The 26,187-nt window shown below is 40.2% G+C and overlaps 1 protein-coding gene across 6 annotated transcripts in view; it reads left to right on the top strand.

The window, feature by feature from the left end:
- The window catches only part of ART3 (ADP-ribosyltransferase 3 (inactive)), a 30,932-nt gene extending 13,204 nt beyond the window's left edge, over positions 1 to 17,728 (top strand). Inside the window, exons 3-11 of one of the 6 annotated variants that reach the window (XM_021702370.1) lie at positions 6,072 to 6,104; positions 7,015 to 7,047; positions 8,343 to 8,372; positions 10,598 to 10,630; positions 11,398 to 11,430; positions 12,055 to 12,087; positions 13,801 to 13,833; positions 15,117 to 15,149; positions 17,589 to 17,728. In XM_021702370.1, coding sequence (XP_021558045.1) covers positions 6,072 to 6,104; positions 7,015 to 7,047; positions 8,343 to 8,372; positions 10,598 to 10,630; positions 11,398 to 11,430; positions 12,055 to 12,087; positions 13,801 to 13,833; positions 15,117 to 15,149; positions 17,589 to 17,728 — 401 coding nt within the window. Of the gene's footprint in view, positions 1 to 6,071; positions 6,105 to 7,014; positions 7,054 to 8,324; positions 8,373 to 10,597; positions 10,631 to 11,397; positions 11,431 to 12,054; positions 12,088 to 13,800; positions 13,834 to 15,116; positions 15,150 to 17,588 lie in introns of all 6 variants that reach the window. The other 5 variants (XM_021702371.1, XM_044912695.1, XM_044912697.1 and 2 more) reach the window with 5 other exon arrangements.
- The last annotated feature ends 8,459 nt before the right edge of the window (positions 17,729 to 26,187 follow it).

Below are 26,187 nucleotides of genomic sequence, written 5' to 3'. Positions count from 1 at the left end.
CACCTAGAGCAATTTGGAAGGCTGTTCAGACAGTTTATCTGTATTTATAGCAGAAGAGAGAGCTCTTCACCACCAACTTCCTCCAGACTTTGATCCACCAAACTTGTTCATCCCAATAATCAGTCAGCGTTCAACCAGAGAATCAGAATCAGTAGAAAATATATAGGAAATATATATTAAGTCACTAACTGCAAGGATTTAATATATATTAAGTCATATATATTAAGTGGGGGCTAGCAAGGCAAGTCCAAATCTGTAGGTCAGGCTGTCAGGAAGGGCAGGCTGGAACTTTTGGGCATTAGCTGAAGCTGTGTCTACAGGCAGAATTTCTTCTTCTGGGAAGCCTCAGTCTCTTAAGGCCTTTCAGCTGATTGAATCAGGCCCACCTGATTATCTTGGCTATCTCCCTTACTTAAAGTTAACTGATTATAGACACTAATCACATCTACAAAATACTTTCAAGGCAACAACTAGATTAGTGTTTGGATAACAGAGGACTGTATCCTAGACATCTGACATAAATAAAACTGACCCTCACACCTATATTAGTTATCCATCTCTGCATAACAAATTAGTCCAGAATTTAGTGGCTTAAAACAACACTTACTATTTCACAGTTACTTTGGGTCAGGAGTCTGGGTGTAATGTAGTTGGGTCTTTTTGGATCTTGCTGTCTCACGAGGCTACAGTCATCATAAGACTTGACTGGGAATGATTTGCTTCCCAGCTCACTCACAGGATTGTTGATAGGATTCAGTTCCTTGTAGGTCGTTGACTAAGACCTCGGTTCTTCATGAGCTATTGACCAGAGGCCTCCCTTATTCCTAGCCACATAGGCCTCTCCATAGAGTATCTCACAACATGGCAGCTTGCTTCTTCAGAGTAAGCAAGAGAGAGAGCAAGAAAGAGTGCCAGTAAGTCATTGTCTTTTGAAACCTAATCACGGAAGTAACATCTCATCATGTGTGCTGTATTCTGTTTGCTAGAAGCAAGTCACTAGTTCAGTCCACACTCAAGAAGAGAGGATTATATAAGGGTGTGACTAACAGGAGGCAGGGTTGTTGGGAACCGTATGAGAAGCTGCCTACCATAATCCCAACCCATTACATGCTGTCACTTCCTCTTGGGGATGATCCAGATTGGCTGTCCTTTTTTCCATAATGATCAGTTCCACAGTGACCTCTCTGGCAAAGGAGACTAGCTACAGAACCACTGGAAGCAGAGTCAGCCTACAGTCTCATATACTGGTGTTTTTGATCTAATCAATATGAACTGTTTATTTGCTGAGGTCCTATATATGAAATATAAATATATATTCATTTACTGAAGTAAAAGCAGGTTTTATATAAATGTCCATCCACTGAGGTCAGGACAAGCACACCTACACAAAAAGGAGGAGAGTATACTATTCCTCCAATTCACCTCATTCTTTAATACCTAATTCCTTGGAGCTTGGGTACTCAGCCAAGACAGGTTAGCATGGTTGTATGCAACTTATAAATAGCTGAAGACAGCCAGACCAGTTCACCCTGTAGAGATCTTTATTGGGGAGGCTGATAGAATTTTTTATTGAAAGCCCTAATCCTTTGCTTATAGAGCCAGAAGTTGTAGTAGGGACAATGGCCACACATGCTTGATTTGTTTTGCCAGTCTCCAGATGCCTTTCTTTAGATGCATTCGCCGCATAAACATGTATATGTATAGCATAAAGATTGACTTCATGAGTTGTGTTTGCTGTGTTTGTTTCCATAGAGAGGGACTGCATATGGTTTTATCTTTAGTAATCAGTTCTGAGTATCTCAGTGGCCTGATCATACAGCTTTAGAGCATTAGCGTTGGCACTGGTAGATTTCAGTCAGTCCCAAGGTGGTGCCTGGGTCCCTGGGTCCCTGCCAGGATCACCATTTGAAGTTCTTCTCCTCACAAGAACATCCAAGGCAATGAACAAATTATTATTAAAATGGATGAATACAGCATTCCTTTGGATTTGTCCAACCTGGGGGCAGGCTGTTTTATTAGAGAACTGTACTGTCTTTTCAGGTGTGAATTCTTGTAGGTAAGGCCCCTATTGAGCCAGTAGTTTGGGTAAAGTAGTAAGTAAGCTTTTGTGGTGTCTAATGCAGAGGTTCTCAAATTTTCTTGGTTCATGGTGTCCCTAGTGTTGTCGTAATTGTTTTCACAGTGTCCACAGGCTAAAAGAAATACCTAAAAGTTCCATTTATTAAGTGAAGTCAAACAACTTAATAAGTATTATGTTCATCTAAGAATTAGAAACATCTTAGTAATAACTATTTTAAAAAATAATACACAAATTTTTTAAAAAATATTATTTCATTTTAGCCACAATAACTTGCTAATGGGATGTATGTGCCTATTGGACACTGCACAGCTTCTCAAAGCTTGGAATCAGATTGGATACCACCTTATTTGCTGATCCACATTGATTTTCACATATATTTGCTTTTTATCACAATTGCTGAGAACACAGCCTTGTAAATATTTGATGTCATCAAACAGAATGTAACATGGCATACCTCTGAAACTGCATTCTACTTCAAGCTAGTAGTTCATGCTATATCTGACAGATACCAAGTACATCTGTGTTTGTCCTAAAATTTTAAAATATCCCTTGGGAGCCCTGTGAATTTCTGCCACTGTTTGGAAACTGCAGTTCTGATAGATGGACAGGCACCTGTTTGTGAAAGTGGTTAAGGTCTTAGCAGCCAGGTTTGGCTCTTAATTGGAAGTAAAATTTCCATGTGATGGAACTTTTGGGGTTTTATCCTACCTATGGGACTTAAGTTCAGAGAGAATCCATTGCATGATAAGATAGGGAGTTGGAGAGTCATGACTTTTCTTTCAGTGAGACTGTCTCAGTCCCAGTGACAGGCTAGCTGTAGCAGCCCTGCAAAGGGCTTGTGTGCAGAAACCCAGTGATCAACAAATACCGCCTTAGTCTTGTTGCTGGAAATTCCAACCAGCTGTGAGTTTGGTCACAGACATCTGTAATTTCTTAGGATCTGAAGGAAATTGGGAATTCCTGAGAGGCTTTATTTACTCTTGTCTGGACTGTTTCTAAGTCTTCTTACTGTAGAGTTCACTGCTAAAATGACAACTTACAAGGTTTTCCAGTGTGACTGGTGGGAATAGGCACTACTCTTGTTCCTGTGGGTTCTTTTCCGGGCCTCACGTAGTTTCCTCACATGTGTAAGTTGGACAGTATTTTGCTCAATACTTGAGGGAAACCCTTTGAAGATCTCTGGAGCTCTCTGTGCAGCTACCTTCTCTTTAGTACTCTGTAAAAACCAAATTATCTCGGTAATTTCTTTGTGGAAAAAATTTAAGCTATTCAATGGTTGTAATGTCATTCAAGTTCTCTATTTTTTTTTTTTTTTTTTAAGATTTTATTTATTTGACAGAGAGAGACAGCCAGAGAGGGAACACAAGGAGGGCAAGTGAGAGAGGGAGAAGCAGGCTTCCTGCAGAGCGGGGAGCCCGACGCGGGGCTCGATCCCAGGACCCTGGGATCATGACCTGAGCTGAAGGCAGATGCTTAACCGACTGAGCCACCCAGGTGCCCCTCTATTTATTCTTGAGTTATTTTGGTAAAGTCTGTTTTTCTGGGTATTGTCTTATATTTCAAATTTATTGGCCTAAAGCTAGTCATAGTAATCTCATGTTTTTTTTTTACACCTACCAAATCTGTGGTTATATTCTCTTCTTTCATTCCCTATGTATTTCTGCCTTCTCCTGTTTATTTTTGACCAGTCTCATTCATTTTAATCCTGTTACTGCTTTAGAAACCCAAAATAGTTTACTTTCTGCTGTTGAAACACTAATGGAAAATTAAATCCAAAGTCAAATAGGGGGGAGAAACGCAGTCTTGAATAAATGGATCTGTGTTAAACATTAAAGGAGATCCATCCTCTACTACTGAGAAGGCTCTCAAAAATTTGGTGCATAAAAAATCACTTGGAGTCCTTGTTTAAAATGTAGATTACAAGACATCACCCCCAGAAATTCTTTGTCAGTAGTCCTGGCTAGGGTCCTGGAATTTGCGATTTCAGTAAACACCCAGATGATTCTGAAGTATGTGATTAGCAGATTACACTTTAAGAAACATACTCTAATTTGTGGTACAGATGAAAGATAAAGGCTTTAAAATTCCCCAGCGTTGGGGCACCTAAGTGGCTCAGTCGTTAACTGTCTGCCTTCGGCCCAGGTGTTGATCCCGGGGTCCTGGAATCGAGCCCCGCATCAGGCTCCCTGCTCAGTGGGAAACCTGCTTCTCCCTCTCCCACTCACCCTGCTTGTGTTCCCTCTCTCGCTGTCTCTCTCTCTGTCAAATAAATATATAAAATCTTAAAAAAAAAAAAAATTCCCCAGTGTCTAGTCCCCTGGCTGAATCTATTATACCTATAGCTTTCTTAGCCACATCTTCCCTCACCTTTACCTCACCCTCAGCTAAGCCCTCTGAGTGAGACTTGCACTCATTCATCTCCTGCTAATGCGATATTTTTTATTAGTCTCTAGACTGTTTTTTTGTTTGTTTGTTTGTTTGTTTAATTTCTAGTTTAGCTAGAGACCTAAGGTTAGCCTCAGGGCACCATCCAGATTCTAATAGATCTGTACCATTTCCTGGACCAGTAGAAACTGGACCAAGTCACCTAGATTCTTTGTTCAAACTCCCCAAATGGAACAGGATTTGAGAGCAGATTACAGAAAAGCACATCTCTCATAGTGAAGCCAGATCTCTTAGGGATTCCCCCATTTTATATGGAGAGATTCATCCTCAGGTAGCTGAATATCCAGATTAGATCAGTGAGTTAGCCAGGCATGGAGAAGAGACCATAGGACTCTAGGCCATCTCTGGCATTCTTGGAGGCCCTCCGTGGCTCATGCTGGCACCAAATCTAAACGTCCTCCCACTGAAGTTCTTGCCTTAACCTCTCTTGGGCAGGCTAGCAGATATCCCTGGATGTCATGTCTCAGAGGAGTCACTGCAGCACTGATGATTTAGTTTTATAAGGCCCTAGACCCAGCAAGAGGGTCTAGGGCCTTATAAAGATACAGTGATAGATGCCATATTCTTGCTTTCCAAAAACTGTGGATTTCCTTACATATATAGGTCAGTGTTCTGGGATAGACCATTTGTTCCTTTATGTGAATGTGAAGGATCTTTCTTTATATATCCAAGGATCTTTAAGATCTGATTGAGATTCTTTTTGTCCAGTGAATAGGAATTGTCATAGGGGCATCTGGGTGGCTCAGTAAGATAAGCGTCTGACTCTTGATTTAGACTCAGGTCATGATCTCAGGGTATGAGATTGAGCCCCAGTCGTGCTCCATGCTGAACGTGGAGTCTGCTTAAGATTCTCTCTCTCCGCCCCTCCCCCTGCTCTTGTGCATGCACACGCCCTCTCACTCTCTCTCTCTCTTAAAAAAGAAATTGTCATAGTAAAAGGATAGGTTTTCTGTTGAGGACATTTAGTATCTGAAGAGAAGATTAATTAGACACATAATTTTTCTCCTAACGTTTGCCAACTAATCATAGAATAGAATCATAAAATGTTAGCCTTGGATGGGCATTTGGAGGTTATTTGAAGCAAACTCCCAGGTGAAAGATACAGATAAGGATACTGAATTCCCGAAACATTAGATGTTTTGTCAGAGATCATACTGCTGTTAAATGGCTGTAATGTGAGTACAAAAATGTAATTGTTCCGCATTTCAACTCACACCAAATTATGGATCTGATAGACTAAAACTGACAGATTAGATTACCAGTAGCTATAAGACCAATTTGAGATCTTTACTGGGGCAGGGGCACCTGGGTGGCTCAGCGTTAAGCGTCTGCCTTCGGCTCAGGTCTTGATCCCAGGGTCCTGGGATCGAGCCCCGCATCAGGCTTCCTGCTCAGTGGGAAGCCTGCTTCTCCCTCTCCCACTCTCCCTGCTTGTGTTCCTGCTCTCACTATCTCTCTCTGTCAAATAAATAAATAAATAAAATCTTTGAAATCTTTTCTAGGGCATAGAGTATCTAACTAATAAAGCTTTATCTTCATGTTTCAGGACTAAAAACTGAAAATTGTGTTGAGAACACGGGTAAGATATGCATTTAAAGTATTATTTCTGAATGGGAATATGATGTCTCCTGGGTATGGGTCAGAGCCACCCACCCCGTTGTCATTCTGCAGCCATCATCTTCTCAAGGCTGAGTTGTGCTGCTGCTTCTGCTGCTACAACCACCACCACCACTGTCCTGTCAGGTGGAGGGCCCAGGAGCCTCTGTGGCTTGCGCTCCACCCCCAGCCCTGCTTGTGGCTGTTCTCTCAAACACTGCGTTTGCCTTGGGCGTGCAAGGACCATGCCACTCTCACCCTAGCCTGTCCTTGGAGGAGCTTAAGGACTTTTGAATGTCCCTACATGATTCCTATGCACAGTGCTAGATTCATATTCCCATATTTTGATATCTTAGGAAATAACATTTGGGAGACCAAAAAGGAAAGGAATATAGTGCATATGGCTGAAGGGGACTGAGGGGACAGAATCGTAATGTCTGTCTGTCTCACCTTCCTCAGGGAAAAATAGGAGGAGGTAACAAAAATAATCTTCCTTAGAGGACCATGGGAAAGATTTGGGAAGATAAACAGGAATTCTAGGAGGAGGAGCTTTATCAGATAAGCCCAACAGATTTGAACCAAAGTTTCCAGAAAGTGCTTTAGGCTAATGCATGCTTTGGGTGGATCCCTTTGAAGATTTCCTTGTTAAAAAGTTTGACTATAAAGTTCTGTTTCTAGCTGTGTTCCTGGCGAGTTTTTCTGTGAATTCTTCATGTAGTTAAAATCCATACCCATTTGTTTTTGAAATTGAAATTTTATATTTCTCATATTACTGTATTTTTGGAAGCCAACTTAAATCTTTTTTATTAATAAACATTTAAAAATAGACTGAACCTGACATTTACTTACATCTGAGCATAGTACTAGGTAATGAAAACATGTTTGTATTTCAGAACATCATCTACCCATCTATATCTACAATCCTGGTAAGTGTGCTCTAATTTTTAAAAATAATCCTTACATGGATGTTTAGTATTTAGTAGCTCTTTCCTGTTTAGCAAATTCACTTCTTAGTGAAGAAAGAGTACTTTGCAGGTATGAAGGTGTAACTTGAGAGAAAAGAGATGGGGAAAAAAGAATTTATTCTGGGGGAAACTTAACTTTTTGTTAATGGGAAGGTTGTGTCTCTGGAGATCTGAATAATACGGAAACATTCTGGGGAGTAAGGTTGGTAGGTCCCGAAGGGCTAGTTGCTCTTGACAGGCCTGAGGGCCTGTTATATAGCTCTGTATTCCGTCATTGAGATTAGCCTGTGTGGCACCACACATCCAGATGAAAGCAGAAAAGCTACTCATTTTCATCTGTCAAATATGCTGATGTTTGCGATCATTTGACTAAAATATCTGGGTGATTGGATGCTTTCCCCATTAAGCTTCCACTTCCATTGATATGACTCAGATCACTTTTTTGCATAAGTTCCTTGTGTGTTTGGCCCATTTAGCTACAGTAAGTTTTTCTTTACTGAAGAGAGAAAAGCATCTGGCTTTTCCTTAAGTATGCAATTTACTTGATGTTTGGAAGATACTTCCTGCCCCAACGTGAAGCATTTTGTGAAGCTTCACGTGAAGCCCCTGAGGACTTGCTTAACAGCACTTCTTATTGGCCCATTGCAGCCACAAGTTTTACTGGTCATTTCACATGGACTTCGGCTGACTCTTCAAGACGGACATTTTTCTACCTCATTGAGATCCCCAGGAGACTTGCTCTATGTGATGATTTTTCTTTCTTTTTTTTTTTTTGTTATTTCTCCGTAACGTCCACAGGATAGTGGTTTCTTTTTTTTTTCTTTTTTTTTAAATTTTATTTTATTATGTTAATCACCATACATCCTTAATTTTTGATGTAGTGTTCCATGACTCATTGTTTGCGTATAACACCCAGTGCTCCATTCAATACGTGCCCTCTTTAATATACCCATCACCAGGCTAACTCATCCCCCCACCCCCTCCCCTCTAGAATCCTCAGTTTGTTTCTCAGAGTCCATAGTTTCTCATGGTTCGTCTCCCTGATTTTTCTTAATAAAAGGGGCCAGAGGAAGGTTCCAGCCCAATTCTCGGTGCATTTAGATTCTGGCTGACACTTAAATTTAGTAGCTTTAGTTTACTGGACATACCAAGTGGTTCTTTGTGGCTCTAATATCTGAAAATAGTTTGCTGTAACTATAGTTATTCTCAATTTTTTTTTTATCATTAAAATGGATAAGTTTCTTCTTATAACTTAGGTGAGAAAGACCAGAACCTTGAAGACCCTGGTAAGACATTTTTGTAAACTCTGGGGGTTTTCATTGGCAATATAGCTCTCTTAGGGATGGAAACAGGTAAGCATAACACAGTAAGGAAAAGTGGGAAGAAGACAGAACCCACTTTAGCTTACTAGTTCGGTATATCAGAGCCCTCCTGAGTTATATAGATAGACCTTTATAAAGATGATGCAGTAGCCTTGTCTCTTACTTAACTCTCCTGTTTATCTCCGAGATGACCGACAGAGCATTTAGAGACATGATATGAGGAACTAGTTCTTTTTTTTTTTTTTTTTAAAGATTTTATTTATTTATTTTGAGAGAGAGAGAATGAGACAGAACACATGAGAGGGGATAGGGTCAGAGGGCAAAGCAGACTCTCTGCCGAGCAGGGAGCCCGATGCGGGACTCGATCCAGGGACTCCAGGATCATGACCTGAGCCGAAGGCAGTCGCTTAACCAACTGAGCCACCCAGGAGCCCTGAGGAACTAGTTCTAAAGAGTATATTTTCTGTGCTCACTTTGGCAGCACATATACTAAAGAGCATATTTTCTGTTTTTATGTTAGCTGTTTTATGGATAGAGGAAGGTGTGACTAATTACAAACTCTTGTAACCTAGGGTGTTGGGCAGGGGCATTAAAAAATGGCGTTATTTTTTTCTAAATTAAAATGTTTTCTGTATTTATTTCTGCTTCCAGCAATCTGACTAATAGATGCTTTTAGCTATATCCATCTGATTATTTGGTATATTTCGAAGTACAGCTCATTCCGAAGTTTTGTTCTTGTCTTTTTTTATAATGGTATTACTCAAATGTCCTCAAGGGTGCTGGGGCAGGGACACTCACAAATTAATGGTAGGATTAAAATTTGGAACTTTTCTGAAGAACAGTTTGATGGTATGTATTACTAGCCTTAAAAAGTCCATACCTTTTGACCTAGTTATAACACATTTGTGTTATATCCTATATCCTTGTACTAAGGAAATAAAGATTTGTGTACAAAATGTTTACAGTGTGTGGTGGCCAAAATTTATAAATAACCTTAGTGTCCAACAGTTGGGTATTGTTAAATACTATCCATATAATGAAATACTAAACAAATCATATCTTTTTTAAAGATTTATTTATCCATTGTAGAGAGAGCACCTGCACGCATGTGAGCCAGTGGAGGGGCAGAGGAAGAGGGAGAGAAGGTGACTCGATGCTGAGCCACCCAGGTGCCCCTAAAAATCATATTTTTGAAAAATATGAGAAAGTGCTTATAATATAAAATATATAAAAACATATGAACTGTAATAGCAGTTTATTTAAATATTTCAAAAGAGGGGCGCCTGGTGGCTCGGTTGGGCATCCAACTCTTGATTTCAGCTCAGGTCATGATCTAAGGGTTATGAGATCAAGCCCTATGTTGGGCTCTGTGCTTATTAGGAGGGAATCTGCTTATCTCTCTGTCTCTCTCTCTTGCTCTAAAATAAATAAATCTTAAATGTCAAAAGATACGAACTTCCAGTTGTAAGAGAAATAAGTACTGGAGATATAATGTATAGTAGGATGAGTATAGTAGTACAGCAGTATGGTACATTTGAAAGTTTTTAAGAGAGTAGATCTTGAGAGTTCTTATCACAAGAAAAAAGCCATTTTTTTCTTTTTTAAAATATATGAAATGCTGGATGTTAATTGTGATCATTTCACAATATATGTAAGTCACATGCTGTACACCTTAAACTTACACAGTGCTGTCTATCAGTTACATCTCTCAAGGCTGGAAAAAATGCTTAAAAATGTATATGTACATATACATAGCAAAGAAATTGAAAGGAGATATACCAAAAATATTGAGGATGAGTAGCTAGCTCTGAGATCTGGGATTCTGAGTAATTTTTAATGATTTCCTGTGTTTTTCCAAGTTATCTGTAATTATAATGTATTATGTAATCAAATTTTATTCTTAATATGACAAATGTACCTTGGAGTCTTTGGACTGATCTTAAAAAAAAAAAAAATCAAAAAGAGCTGTTTTGCTTAATCTAGGAGAGAGCCTGGGTCTCTAGCCATAGTTGTTCTCACCATAAGTCAGTCAAGCTCCAGTGGATTAAATTTTCTCCCCTTTTACCCTGGTCCCTGCCATCTCTCAAAGCTTTTAGTTTTTCACTGTAAATAGCCATATAAATACAAGATTAAATTAATTTTCAAGTTGATTGCATTTTTCACTAGAGAGTTTCTGTTCTCATCTTTAGAAATGAAAAGCCAGGAGTCCACTGTCTTATTTGGTAAGTGATCTTTTTCCTTACCCTCTGCGACTAGCTACAAGGTTAGCGGGAAACATAAGGGCTGACTAACTGGACATGGAGAGTTTGAGGAATGAGTTAAGCCAGAACAGAGGGATTCCATGCAGTGTACTAAGCACTTTTATGACTTATTTCCTTTAATCATCACTTACTTACAAACCTACGATGTATTTCTTTTGCATAAATAAGGAATTGAAGCTCAGAAGGATTAAGAAGCCTGCCCAATCATAGAGCTAATAATTATAATGACAATAAAACTAAATCACACAGAGTCTTAAACTCAGTACTGTTTCATTTAAAAGCTGCTATACTATGGGGCGCCTGGGTGGCTCAGTCGTTAAGCGTCTGCCTTCGGCTCAGGTCATGATCCCGGGGTCCTGGGATCGAGCCCCGCATCAGGCTCCCTGCTCGGCGGGAAGCCTGCTTCTCCCTCTTCCACTCCCCCTGCTTGTGTTCCCTCTCTGGCTATCTCTCTCTCTGTCAAATAAATAAATAAAATCTTTAAAAAAAAAAAATAAAAGCTGCTGTACTAGGACTGACTTATAAAGATAAGATTGGAGAGATAGGGGCCAGATCATGGAAGTTCTTAAAGTCCAGGCTAAGGAGTGGGCTTTGTCAGAGAATGAAGAGCCACTGAAAGGTGTTTTTGTTGTTACTTTTTTTAGGGTTGGGGGGGGGAGGTGTAGACAAAAGAGAGCATTCACAGTGCAAGATAATTGATTAACACTAATACTCATTTCTGTCTTGAGGTATGACAAGCCATGAACCCACCCAAATACCTGGTAAGACAGCTTTCTTTTTACTCTTTGGGCCCAAGTATGAGGTGAGAAGAATTCCCCCAGGCATTAAAGAATGTATTATCATGAGACTGTTATTCATTAACCGTTCCCTTACAGCTGCCTACTAGCCATTCTACAAAGATTTAGCTGGAGAAGAGAGTAGAGAGGAAAAAAGAGTCTTTCATCTCTAGTATACGTGTGTTCCTGGAGCAGGAAAGTTAGCTTCTTAGGGGCATGGCTGAAGGCAAGGCTGCTGGGACCTGGAGGTATGCAAGCCAGCACCTTCTAGGTTCTACAGCTAACATTACTCGGCAGAAACTTCAGCTTCACACGAAAGCTGACTTTTAGCTTTGGCTAACAACTCACATCTAGAATTTCTAGGTAACAAAATAGTCTTCTGGCATATAGACAAACTCAGTGTGCGGTGCCATGGCAGAAGGCTCCTCTAAGCTTGAAGTGGATTTGCACAACGAGGGTTCTCATAGCAGAAGTTTCAAATAAAAAGCCAGAAACTACAGTGCAGTGGGAGCTTTGGCGCTTGTATCACTTAGGCTCATCAGATAAGAGTTGGGAAAATATACTCACTGGAGCAAACTGTAAGTCACTGAAAGCTTCTTTCTCATTTAGGAATGAAAATTCCAGAAATTTTTTCACTACCAGGTAAGCAGTGGTTGGCATATGAGAGAGGAAGCTGCCAATTTGGGGGGTATAGTTATAATTGTCACCATTAGATAATGCAGGGGAGCCTGAGTACTTTGTACAAGATCACGTAAGTGAATAAAGGACCCACGTCTCTTAACTTACGACCTAGTACCCACCCATTCCTTAAGACTTGTGGTTCTTCAAGTGTTCTTACAGTTTTATTTTACCATGGCAGATTTAACTTACCTATAAGATATAATCATGAAAATGTCAAATAGGTATTTATTTATTTTTTTTCAAGATTTTATTTATTTGGTAGAGAGAGACACAGCGAGAGAGGGAACACAAGCAGGGGGAGTGGGAGAGGGAGAAGCACGCTTCCCGCAGAGCAGGGAGCCCGATGTGGGGCTCGATCCCAGGACCCTGGGATCATGACCTGAGCCGAAGGCAGACACTTAATGACTGAGCCACCCAGCCGCCCTCAAATAGGTATTTAAACAGTGTGAGGCTGTTGCTGAGAACAAGGCCATTGAGGGGCCTTGAGCTTCTGTGGCCAGAGAAACTGAACAGTAATTTCTTTTTTTTTTTTTAATTTTTTAATTTTTAATTTTTTTAAAAGATTTTATTTATTTATTTGACAGAGAGAGACACAGCGAGAGAGGGAACACAAGCAGGGGGAGTAGGAGAGGGAGAAGCAGGCTCCCCGCAGAGCAGGGAGCCCGATGTGGGACTCGATCCCAGGACCCTGGGATCATGACCTGAGCCGAAGGCAGTCGCTTAACCGACTGAGCCAGCCAGGCGCCCTGAACAGTAATTTCTGTCAAGTTCCTCAGAAGGGGCTTAGAACTTAATGCTTACAGAGGAGGAAAAAGTCTCTAAACTTAATTTTTTTTCCTGGGACAAAGAGAAGTAAATTTTTTAAAAAGTGGACATAATTTCCAAGAGAGCTGTGGACAGTAATAACAGTTCTCTGCCTCAGAATTGTTATCTTTCAAATACGGCTAATAATTGTCATGTTTACCTTACGGGAATATCTGTAAGGACTAGAAAAACACAGAATCTCAAGGTGCAAGCCCCCATTTAATGCTTAAATCCTTTCTCCTGAGTTCTTGTAGTATTTTGAAAATAATTTTTGGTATGTCTTACTATTATGGAATGAATAGCACAGTGCTGAGCTTTGCCTAACATCGCTGTCTATGGAAATAGCACAGTGCTGTATACAAAGACAGCATATTCACAGTTAATCGCCTCACTCACAGATTTAGGCCCAGAGAGAAGGTCCAGCAGCTCTTTTATATTCACCTGGATTTGCCATGTTGGGCCACGTGTTTGTTTGCTCACAACTTTGAAGTGAACCTCTAACAACACTGATGACACATCTTGTGTGTCTACAACCCTTCAACTCAGTGACCTGAGTTTGTGTAGTGTTCTCATTGGCTCCTTCGAGCCAGTGGTTATCTGAAAGGCAGCTGCTGAGCCGGGTAGAGAATGAACACAGGCTGTGTAGACCCCTAGTTTCATTAAGTCTCTCCTCTGCCATTTTCCTCTGGGTAACTTATATAGTTATTTCACTTTTCTTTGCTTCTGCTTCCAAATCTGTAAAATGAAGAAAACGTCTTGCAGGACTGATTAAAGTCCTAATGAGATAAAGTCTGGCAAAATGAATGGTAGTTTAAAATAGTAGTAAATGGTAGTTGTCTTTCTTATTATCTGAAATTCTTTCTCATTTAGGAATAAAAGTGGTACAACTGGATGAAAAACCTGGTAATAAATTCTTTATTGGGGGTGGAGGTATCATGGTTTTCTGGGTCCTTTACCATCATCATTCAGGTAGCTCAGTCTTGCGAGGGCAAAGGAAAACACCTGGGCTATACAGCTTCTGATATCCCAGTCTGCGAGCCAGAGGGAGAAAATGTTGAGGGACCAGTGTGAGCAGCAGGCCGCTATTATGGCTCTCTGGGCTAAGCAAAGAAAAAGACAGTTGACTTGCAGCTGGAACAGTTGGCTTCCTGCTGCAGGGGTCTATTCCAGAACGGGACAGGAGGTTTCCCAAGGTACCGTGGCTACTATGAGGGAATCTGTAGTAACTGGAACAGCATCATCAAAGAGGTGTGTTTGAGACGAGTCATTCTGTGTTCCTCACTGCCCTTACATGTCCTCCAACAAATAGGCCACCAGGTTTTGCTGGGAATATTTTGTATTGTGCACTCACCTAGAAAGCTTTGTGTAGTGCAGGCTTTTTAAAAGTGGCAGAAAACATTTACACAGGATCTTGTTTAATCCACTTAAATATTGTTATTGCCATTTTAGAGATGAAGATATGGAATATAGGAAATTTAAGGAACCTGTAAAAGACTAGAAAGAGAAAACTAGGACTCAAACTTTTCAAATTTTGTTCACTTTCTGTCATATGACACTTGTCTTCCAACCAGATGTAGTTATAGAAAATACACCTCTATCCTGGGCTCCAAGAATTGGTATTTGGCTTCAAAGCTGTCAAAATACGGCAATATCGTAATATTTCAGTGCTAGTATAGCATTATAATTGAGGTCGTGTATCATAGTAATTGAGAGCAGAGGTTTTGAAATTAGACATTGCTTCCATTCATTACCTCTGTGGTTTTATGCAAGTTTTGAGGAACATCTGTATAATACTGATAACTATACCTACCTACTGAGACTGTAAGAAACATGACAATGTACATCAATCATTTGCACAAAGTATGATGCATAGGAAGCACTCAGTAAATGATAGGTATTAATGTTGTACTTGGGAATCTTAGTTCAATGTCCAGAAAATACTATTTTGTAAATAAAATTTTAATCTTTCTTTTAATGGAAACACATACACATAATAGTAAAAAAAAATTCAAAGAGCACAAGTGAGTAAAAATTAAACGCTTCCTCAACCCCACACATAAATCTAAACCTAATACTCTGCCCTTCAGGCCCATTTTCAGAGATAACCAAGTTTGCTTAATCAGATTATTCTCTTCTGGATAAATAGATGTACAATATAATTAACTCAAAATCTGTTTATATTTTAGAAGACAAAAGTCAAGAAGATACCGGCAATCCTGGTATGAAATATTTCATTTCCTTAGTTGATAAATGTCTGATCTGCAGTATAGAAAAAGTGACAAATTTATTTTTCCTCAGTAACAGGAACAAAGCTTCAAGAGTTTAAGGCATCATAATATGGGATGTAATGTCATATCCAAATGCTTATTAGTGTGTATATGGTGGGAGTAACTTAATTTCTTAAGCAGTCATTTTCAACTGTGTGTTTTGTTTAGAGCAGTGGTTCTCAACCCTATCAACCCAGTTCTCCCTTTTTATAACAAATATTTATAAAGCCTTTGTAGTGTCTGGAATAACATGCGTAGATAAGAAGACCTACTTGTACCCATAAGAATATCAATATAATGTCCTAATTATAATTTATAACAAAATTATATAGATTTCAATATGTAAGTGCCTACATTATACTAAAAGAAATAATGGACAGGTGATTGTATTAATTATACAAATTGGATTTAAGAAAAGACTGGAAGCAATTCTGTGCAAGTTTAAGAAAATGAAAGGCAAGAAATAGAAGCTAGATAGAAACTGATGTTTATTGGAACTATCCAAAAATATTTTGTTTCTATGTAAAACTGATTCAGGTTCTGGACTTAAGCATTATAAATAGGTTATTAACTTATATGTATGTCTGCCAGTGCATTTGAAATTGGTGTGGAAGTGGGTTGGTGCAAACACAGTCCAGAGCATTGCAAGATATCTAGCCCCTCTACTTTTTTTTTTTTTTTTTTAAGATTTTATTTATTTGACAGCACAAGCAGGGGAAGCAGCAGGCAGAGGGAGAGGGAGAAGCAGGCTCCCTGCGGAGCAGGGAGCCCGATGCTGGGCTCGATCCGAGAACCCTGGGATCATGTCCCGAGCCAAAGAGCCCTCTACTACCCCACTGTTGTGACTGTCAAAAAATACCTGACAGCAAACCATAAGAGGACTCTTAAGCATAGGAAACAAACTGAGGGTTGCTGGAGGGGAGACGGGTGGGGGGACGCGGACAGGATAACTGAGTGTGGACATTAAGGAGAGCACGTGATGTAATGAGCACTGGGTATTATATAAGACTGATGAATCACGGACCTCTACCTCTGAAACCAATAATACATTATGTGTTCATTGAATTTAAATAAAAATTTTAAAAAAACCAAGACAACTAAAGTAGTATGCTATTTTTAGAGATCCTAAAGATCACCTACAGATGGAAATGATTTATGAAAGGAACAAAATTTTGGAAAAGGTTAAAAACAAAAGAAGGAAATGCTCAGGATCAAGATTCTAACTCATGATTTCCTTACACTCAGCACATGCTGACAATTTTAGTAGGGAGGGTCCCATTAAAGAAATTTAACTCTCTTTTTTTAAAGATTTTATTTATTTATTTGAGAGAACGAGAGAGAGCACGAGCATGGGGGAGCAGCAGAGGGAGAAGCAGACTCCCCGCTGAGCAGGGAGCCCGATCTGCGACTCGATCCCAGGACCTTGGGATCATGACCTGAGCCGAAGGCAGACGCTTAACTGACTGAGCGACTCAGGCGCCCCGACAAATTTAACTCTTAAAAAAATATGTATATATATACCCTGACAAATTCCAAACTGCCTGTTAGGGGGCAGTACTGCTCCCTTGAGAACCACTGCTCTGTAGTAACAAACTAATGTATGAGTGTACCTGCCTGTCCCTTTCCCCATCTGTATACATACAACTACATTTTTATAATTATGGCGAGTAAATTGATAATGTGAGTTAAAGACATAAAATTTACTGGCTGTTTCTCTTGGCTTCATGTATGAAATCTGAGTGGTGATCCCATTTGGATACTTCCCAGTCTTCCCTTGTACAGTCTGAACCAAAACACAGCCATAATTCAGTTACGGGGAGTGTGAAACAGATCATCATCCTATGACTGGGCTCCACTGTTTCTCTTCACTAGTTCAGATGAAAGGGAAACCGTTTCCTCCAGACCAGTGTTTCGTGTACCGAGGGAAAAAGTTAACTTTTTTTTTTTTCAGCTGGCAGGGCTTCGTGTTTAAAAATGCAGCTGAATTTAATCACATATTGGTAACTATTAGCATATACATATGAAATACCGTCTTGAAATAGAATCAAACTTTACCTTGCATGTATATACAGAAAATGAAAACAAAAAATTGCTAAGAAATTCTAGAGAACTTGAACAACAACAAAAAGTATCTTGTCTACATAGATATTGAAAAGGCTGTGGAATCCTAGATAAAAACTGTGTCAGCACATACACCCTGATGATAATATATGAAAATACGGCCTGAAATCTGTAATGAACTATATTTATTTCAACATTGTTCCTGGTTAGTGTTTTAGGAAAGTTTGTAGCTCAACTTGAATGTCTACATATTAAGGATACATGGCTTAGGTGCATGAAACTGGGTATCAGAAATGACATGTGTCAATGACTGTGTGTTCTCATTAACAGCTCCAGGTCCAGTTCCAGTTCCAGTTCCAGGTCCCAAAACCCATCCCTCTGCATCCTCTGGCAAAATGCTCCTTCCACCGTTGGGGACGTTCATCATTTTAATCAGTGCTTCTGCTGTAAATCTCTTTGTTGCTTTGTAGTCTAATATATTCTTTATTTACTTAAAATCTACTCAAGGAATCCCACAAGAAACCATCAACAGGAATGATGTATTTTTCACTTGTTGGTCAGAGTCACTTGATAAAATGAGAACCGAGTATTTTTTATTTACTTTGTAAATTCAGAGTTGGTCCAGGTATGTCATAGAATTCATTTTTCATTTATTTCTATATTTATGATTGCAAAAAAACCCTGTATACTTCTGATTGAATTCAATAAAAGACTTTAAGATTGTTGGATATAATTTCCGTACAATTGCCAGGTATTAAAATATACAATACTGTTAGTGATTAACATGAGTTTATTTCCTGAATTAGAATTTTAAAGAAGTTTTACTCATCTTTGAAGGATCAAACTTTGACTTCAAATAGTATCACCCCACAATCTCTTCATCTTCCTTTAATATATAAACACTATATATTTCTGTAAACATGACTGTTTACCAAGTGTTTCACATATAGTCCCTAACTTAAATCTCATATTAATCCAGGGAAATAGACAGTAGTGAAGGAATGTATATATGCTAAGTAAGTAAGGAAAAAATGAGATTATACAGTATGGTATTCTTTTTCCCAAGGTATTGTGGTAGTTGAATAGTGACTGATTTAGGCATGGGCTTTGGTAACTGGCACTTGTTTACATTTTGCAGTGTTTCAAAAAGGATTTAAGTCCGCCTTGAAAGATAAAAGAAAAACTACTTAAAATCTAGACTAGGTGTTACGGGTTCAATGTGCTTTTTTAAAAAAGTTGTCTGCACACTTTTTTTCCCCCCAGTCTGGTTTGTTTATATTTATTTATTTATTTGGAAGGTTTTATTTATTTGTCAGAGAGAGAGTGAGCACAAGCAGGGGGAGTGGCATGCAGAGGGAGAAGCAGGCTCCCCGCTGAGCAAGGAGCTCGATGTGGGGCTCAATCCCAGGACCCCAGGATCATGACCTGAGCTGAAGGCAGACGCTTAACCAACTGAGTCACCCAGGCATCCCTATTTATATTTATTTTTAAAAGTTTTAATTGAGGTATAGTTGACACACAATATTACATTAGTTTCAGGTGTACAACAGTGATTTCAGAATTATATACATTATGAAATGCTTACCACAATAAGTGTGGTTACCAGCCGTCATTATACAAAGTTATTACAATATTATTGATTATATTCCCTATGCTTTATTTCTCATTCCTGTGACTTACTATTTTATAACTGTTTGTACCTCTTAATCCCCTTCATCCATTTTGCCCATCCCTCTACTTCTCTGGCAACCACCAGTTCTCTGTATTTAGGGGTCCGTTTCTGTGTTTGGTTTGTTCTTTTTTTTTTTATTTTTTAGATAGCACCTATGAATGAAATCATATGATATTTGTCTTTCCCTGTCTGACTTAATTAGCAGAATACCCTCTAGTTCATCCATGTTGTCACAGATGGCAAGGTTTCATTCCCTTTATGGCTGAGTAATATTCCACTGTATATACACCACAACTTCTTTATCCATTCATTTATCAGTGGACACTGGGTTGCTTCCATATCTTGGCTCTTACAAATTATGCTTCAGTGAACTTGAGGTGCATGTATCTTTTGAGTTAGTGTTTTGGTTGTCTTTGGCTAAATAGCCAGTAGTGGAATTACTGGATTATGTAGTATTTCTATTTTTAATTTTTTGAGGAACCTCCATACGTTTTCCATGTTGGCTGCACCAATTTACACTCCCATCAGCAATGCACAAGTGTTCCCTTTTCTCTACATCCTCACCAACACTTGTTATTTCTTCTCTCTCTTTTTTTTTTTTTTAAAGATTTTATTTATTTATTTGAGACAGAGAGAATGAGAGACAGAGAGCATGAGAGGGAGGAAGGTCAGAGGGAGAAGCAGACTCCCTGCCGAGCAGGGAGCCCGATGCGGGACTCGATCCTGGGACTCCAGGATCATGACCTGAGCTGAAGGCAGTCGCTTAACCAACTGAGCCACCCAGGCGCCCCATTTCTTCTCTCTTTGGTACTAGGCATTCTGACTGGTGTGAGGTGATATCTCATTATGGTTTTGGTTTGCATTTCCCTAATGATTAGTGATGTTGAGCATCTCTTCATGTATCTGTTGGTCATCTGTATGTCTTCTTTGTAAAAATTCATATTCAGACCCTCTGCCCATTTTTAATCAGATTGTTTATTTTTTTGGTTAGTTGTATGAATTCTTTATATTTTTTTGGGTATCATCCCTTTATTAGTATATAATTTGCAAATATGTTCTCCCATTCCATAGGGTTGCCTTTTTGTTTTGTTGATGGTCCTTTGCTGTGCAAAAAGCCTTTTCATTTGATGTAGTTCCAGTTATTTCCCTTGTCTGAGGGGCCAGATCCAGGAAAATATTTCTGGGGCCAATGTCCAGAAGTTTATTACTTTTATGTTTTCCTTTAGGAGTTTTATGGTTTCAGGTCTCACATTTAGGTATTTAACTTATTTTGAGTTTATTTTTGTATGTGGTATAAGAAAGTGATCCAACTTGATTCTTTTCGTGTAGCTGTCCAGTTTTCCCAGCACCATTTATTGAAGAGATGGTCTTTTCCATGTTATATATTAGTCCTTCTTTATCATAGATTAATTCACAGTATAAATATGGGTTTATTTCTGGCCTCTCCAGTCTGTTCAATCGATCCGTGTGTCTTTTCTATGCTGGTACCATACTGTTTTGAACACGATAGGTTTTATAGTGTAGTTTGAAATAAAGGATACCTCCAGGTTGGTTCTTTCTCAAGATTGCTGTCACTATTTGGGGTCTTTTGTGGTTCCATACAAATTTTAGCATTATTTGTTCTAGTTCTATGAAAAATACTGTTGGCATTTTTATAGGGATTGTTCTGAATCTGTAGATTGCTTTGGTTGGTATGGACATTTTGATATTATTCTTCCAGTTCATTAGCACAGAATATCTTTCCATTTATCTGTGTCATCTTCAATTTCTTTCATCAGTAATCTTAATAGTTTTCAGAGTACATACAGTTCTTCTACCTCCTTGGTTAAATTTGTTCCTAGGTATTTTGTTCTTTTTGAGGTAATTGTACGTGGGATTGTTAATTTCTCTTTCTGATAGTTACTAGTATATAGGAACACAGCAGATTCTGTATATTCATTTTTTATCCTGCAACTTTACCAAATCATTTATTAGTTCTGGTGGTCTTTTGGTGGAGTCTTTAGGGTTTTCTATATATAATGTCATATCACCTGCAAATAGTGACAGTTTCATTTCTTCTTTACCAATTTGGATGCCTTTTATTTCCTTTTCTTGTCTGATTGCCACAGCTAGGACTTCCAGTACTATGTTGAATAAACGTGGTGAGGGTGGAAATCCTTGTCATGTTCAAAGCTTTCAGCTTTTCACCATCGAGTATGTTAGCTGTAGGCTTGTCATATATGGCCTGTTATTTTGTTGAGGTATGTTCCCTCTCTACCAACTCTGCTCAGAATTTTTATCATAAATGGATGTTGAATTCTGTCACATGTTTTTTCTGCATGTATTTTTTTTTAAGATTTTATTTATTTGTCAGAGAATCCAAGCAGGGGGAGCAGAAGGCAGAGGGAGAAGCAGGCTCCCCACCGAGCAGGGAGCCCAATGCGGGACTCGATCCCAGGACCCTGGGATCATGACCTGAGCTGAAGGCAGACACTTAACGACTGAGCCACCCAGGCACCCCATTCCAGGTCGTTAATTTGTTCTTCTGCTTCATTTAGCCTGCTGTTTATTCCGTCAAGTGTATTTTAATGTCATCGATTGTGTTCATCTCTGATTGGTTCTTTTTTCTCTCTGTCTAAAGGGTCTCACTGATGTCCTCCACTCTTTTCTCCAGTCCAGTGAGTATCTTATGATCATTACTTTAAATTCTCTACCAGGCATATTATTTATATCCTTTTCACTTTGGTCTGTTGCTGTGGTTTGGTCCTGTTCTTTCATTTGGGAGATGTTTTTGTCTCATTTTGTCTGACTTTCTGTATCTGTTTCTATAGGTTAAGAAAGTCAGCTACTTCTTTTGCTCTTAACAATAATAGCCTTGTGAAGGAGAGGTCTTATAGTGCCCTGCAGTGCAGTGTCCCTTGGTCCCCAGTGCCTAGTGCCTCAGGGAGTGTCTCCTATGTGTGTTGTGTATGCTCTGCTGTTGAGTCTTTGTCTCTTTTTTCCTTCAGTCCAGTTGTCTGCAGAGCCTCTCTTTGCCTATTGTGGGCAGCAAGGTGTGTGGTGGTTTGCCTGCAAAATGAGACCTGCCCCCTGCCAGAGGAACTGAGGTCCTGTAAAACGGGTGGGTCAGGAGATGTGGTGTTGCCAGGGTTTGCATAGGTCTTCTTGGGGAGGGCCCCATGGAGCCAGGACTCAGGCAAGTATGACTGGGAAGACGGATCTGCTGAAGCAAGGGGGGACAGGGCTTAGTGCCAGCAAGTTAGGTAAGGAGTTTCAGCACCACACTACTTTTCACAGGTGGCCATTGTTTACGCTGGGGCTTGGAGGAGAGAAATGGTGCCTACCAGTTCCTTTGTTCCTGGAGGGGTCTCCCTGTGATGCCTGTCTCTGAGCTGCATTCTGAGCTGAGGAAATCATTATCCCTCCCGTCTGCCCCTTGTGTTTTTCAAACTGCTAGTTCTAAGCTATATTTGCGTGGGTGGGTTGTTGTGCTTTCTCTTTATGGTGGAAACTCCACTTTGAATGCTGTCTAGGCTGAGCTGAAACCACTAATTTTTTAAATTCTAGGCTGTTAAGTCCTGCTGGTTTTAAGAACTCAAAATATTTAGCGCCTCTCACCTTCAAAGGCAAATATTACGGAGATTTGTCTTCCCCATTCTTGGACTGACTCCCTGGTGTGAAAGTCTATTTTCTGCCGTTCTCTGCACACCAGCTCCCTCCCCACTGTGGATGGCCATGGTCTGATTTGCTCCTTGGCCGCATCTTCGCTCTTCCTACCTTCTTTGATGTGGCCTCTTCCTAGCCTTTAGTTGTGAAGTTTGTTCTGCCAGTCTTCGGGTTGTTTTCTAGGTTATTTACACTGATATGGGTGTTATCTGGTTGTATCCATGGGACTTAGGTGAGCATAGGGTCCTCCTCCTCCATCTTCCCAGCCAACCACAGTCTTCATTTAAAAGTCTACTTCATCTAATATATGTATTGCTACCCTGGCTTTTTTTTTTTTTTTTTTTTTGGCCTCCTTTTGCATGGAATATCTTTTTCCTTTCACTTTCAGTCTGTATTGTCTTTAGGTCTGAAGTGAGTATCTGGTAGGCAACATATAGATGGGTCTTGTTTTTTTATACATTCAGTCACCTTTTGTCTTTTGATTGGAACATTTAGTCTCTTTACATTTAAAGTAATTGTTAATAAGCATGTACTTATTGCCATTTTATTAATTGTTTTCTGGTCATTTAATGTAGTTTCCTGGCTTTTTCGTTTTGTTTTCCAAACTCCACTAGGTGTGGAGCCTGATGTGGGGCTCAATCTCACAATCCTGAGATCATGACCTGAGCCAAAATTAAGAGTTGGATGCTCAAGTGATTGAGCCACCCATCCTTTTTCTTATCTTGCTTTCTTCCCTTGTGATTTGATGACATTCTATAGTATTATGCCTGGATTCTTTGTTTTTTGTGTATCACAAGTTTTTGGTTTGTGGTTATAACATCCTGTGTGTGTGTGTGTGTGTGTGTAATACTAGATTATATGTTAGTCTATAGTAAGTTGATGGTCATTTAAGTTCAAACACATTCTAAAACCACTACATTTTTACTTGCCCTCTCCATGTTTTATGTATATGATGTCATGTTTTACATCTTTTTGTGTATCCTTTATTGTAGATACAATTGATTATACTACTTTTGTGTCTTAACCTACATACTAGCTTTATAAGTGATCTCATACCTTTACTATATATTTTGCTTTCACCAGTGAAATTTTTCTTCCATAGTTTTCTTCTAGTTATGACCTTTTTTTGCTTAAAGAAGTCCCTTTAACATTTCTTGTAAGGCTGGTTTAGTAGTGATGAACTTTTTAAAATTTTGCTGGGAAACTCTGTATCTCTCCTTCAATTCTGAATGATAACTTTGCTGGGTAGAATATTCTTGGTTTTAGGTTTTTTCCTTTCAGCACTTTATCATGTCACTCCCATCTGGCCTGTAGTTTCGGGTGAACGGTCAGCTCATAGCCTTATGGGGTTTCCCTTTATGTAACTAGTTGCTTTTCTCTTGCTGCTTTTAAGATTTTATCTTTAATTTTTGATATTTTAATTATTATGTGTCTTGGTGTAGACCTTCTTGGGTTCATTTGTTTGGGGCTTCCTGGGCCTGGATGTCCATTTCCTTCCCCAGATTAGGGAAGTTACCTGCTTTTATTTCTTCAAATAAGTTTTCTGCCTCTTTCTCTATTCTCTTGGGATCCCTATAATACAAATGTTAGTACACTTGATGTTGTTGCAGAGTTCCCGTAATCTAGCCTCATTTTTTAAATTCTTCTTCTTTTTGCTCAACTTCAGTGGTTTCCACCACCCTCCCTGTCTTCTAGACTGGTGATCTGTTCTTCATCGTTTAACATACTTTTGGTTCCCTCTAGTGTAGTTTTCATTTCAGTTATTGTATTTTTCAGCTCTCACTGGTTCTTTGTTGTATTTTCTACTTCTTTGTTAGAGTTCTGAGTGTATCCACTCTGGTCTCAAGTCTGAGCATCTTTATGGCCATTACTTTGAACTCTTATCAAGTAGATTGCTTGTCTGTTTCATTTAGTTCTTTTTCTGAGGTTTGTCTTCTTTTGTTGTCTCCTCATTTTTTCTGGCTCTCTGTTTCTGTGCATTAGGTAGGTCAGCTACATCTCCTAGTCTTGAAAGTAGTGGCCTTATATAGAAGGCATCCTGTGGGGCCCAGTAGCATAGTCCCTTTGGTCTCTAGAAGCTGGCACTCAAGGGGTGTCACGTGTGGGCTGCATGCGCCCTCCTTTTGTGACTGGAGGGCCATGAGTGCTGAGGATGCGCTGGTGGGTAGAGCGGGCCTGCAGCACAGGTGAGGGCAAGACCTGACCGCCGCGGCTGCAGCTACCCTGGTGGGCAGGGCTCATTGCGCACGTGGCTGGCTGCCAGGCACGGCTGTAGCTGCTCGGCCGTGCTGATGGGGTGGGTTTAGTTCCTGGTGCAGGTGGCTGGGAGGCCTGGCTGCCACTGGTGTGTGTGTGCCGGAGGACAGGGCTTGGCCGCTCTCCCCGCCTTCCTGGGGCAGGATTTGGTTTGGAAGGGCCTGGGGCGAGGAGGCTGCCTGCTGGGTTTAGCGTGGTAGGAGCTACTCTGGAGGGAGCCTGCTGAGACAGGTCCACAGGGGAACTCCAGGGCTGGGTGAGCAGGGATAGCAGGGTAGGTGGAGTGTCACCTGGCTCCTGCTGGCAGCTGGCCAGCGAAGCTCCAGGACGGCGGCGGGGGGGGGGGGGGGGGGCAAGAACAATTGTGCGCCCTAGCAGGTCTTGTCATGGAGAGCGTTGACAGATCCATACCCCTCCAGCACATACCCTAAAATTAGTAAATCTTCACGCATAAGCCAGACTCTTTGAACTGCTGCCTCGGTGCTGGTTCTCGAACCCAGTTTTTTAGGGCTCTGGCCCTTTGGGGGTGGAGTCTCAGTTTCCTGTTGCCCTCCCGGTGTCTCCTGGTGAGAAGTCCTGCTGATTTTCAAAGCCAGATGTTATTATGGCTCATCTTCCCAGGGAACACCTCCAGAGTTGGCAGTGCCCTATTTGGGATCTGATCCCCTCCTCAGGGAAGACCTCCATGCCTGTGTATCCGTCCCGCTTGTGGGTCACCACCATGCTATTTGATTCTTAACTGCATCTTTGCCTCCTCTGCCCTTCTGAGTGTGTGTGTGTGTGTTTATATCTCTAGCTGTGGAAGAGCCGTGCTGTTACTGTTGAGGTCATTTTTAGAGTTCGTTGCATCATGTTAGTTGCATCCTCAGTGTGTCTATCGGGGGACGAGAGCCCAGGATCCTCCTATGCCGCCATCTTCCCTGTAGTCTCAGTGTGCTTCGATTCTGTTTACCTCTCTTCATGTCCACAAGAACTGTTAGCCAGTTGAAGATTAAACACAGAACTATAAATTGTGCTGTACAACTTAGTCCTCAGGCCAAAGTGGGTCCTCCCCCTTCCTACCCACCTACACAAGAACTTGACTGTCACGTACTTACTCCGACCACACCTATACTTTGACCAAGTCCCGTTATCTAAAAGGCCACATGAACAAAGGTAATGGGCCTGCCTTAACACCTGCAGTCAGTGGGATTGTTTGAAACTTAGGAGGCTGGCTGGGTCAGCCTTTAAAAGGCAGGCCCTGGACCCTGCCTAGGAGTATTTATCTTGTGAAATTAGCAGCCTGAGAATATCAGAGCACAAAAAAATGAAAGGCTAGAGAAGTGAACATGGCATGCATGATTAGCAATCTGTGCA

The sequence above is a fragment of the Neomonachus schauinslandi genome, chromosome 2, assembly GCF_002201575.2.
Source record: "Neomonachus schauinslandi chromosome 2, ASM220157v2, whole genome shotgun sequence".
NCBI classification, from domain to species: Eukaryota; Metazoa; Chordata; class Mammalia; order Carnivora; family Phocidae; genus Neomonachus; species Neomonachus schauinslandi.
The sequence above is the reverse complement of the archived record's forward strand: the minus strand, read 5'-3'. Positions and strand labels throughout refer to the sequence as shown.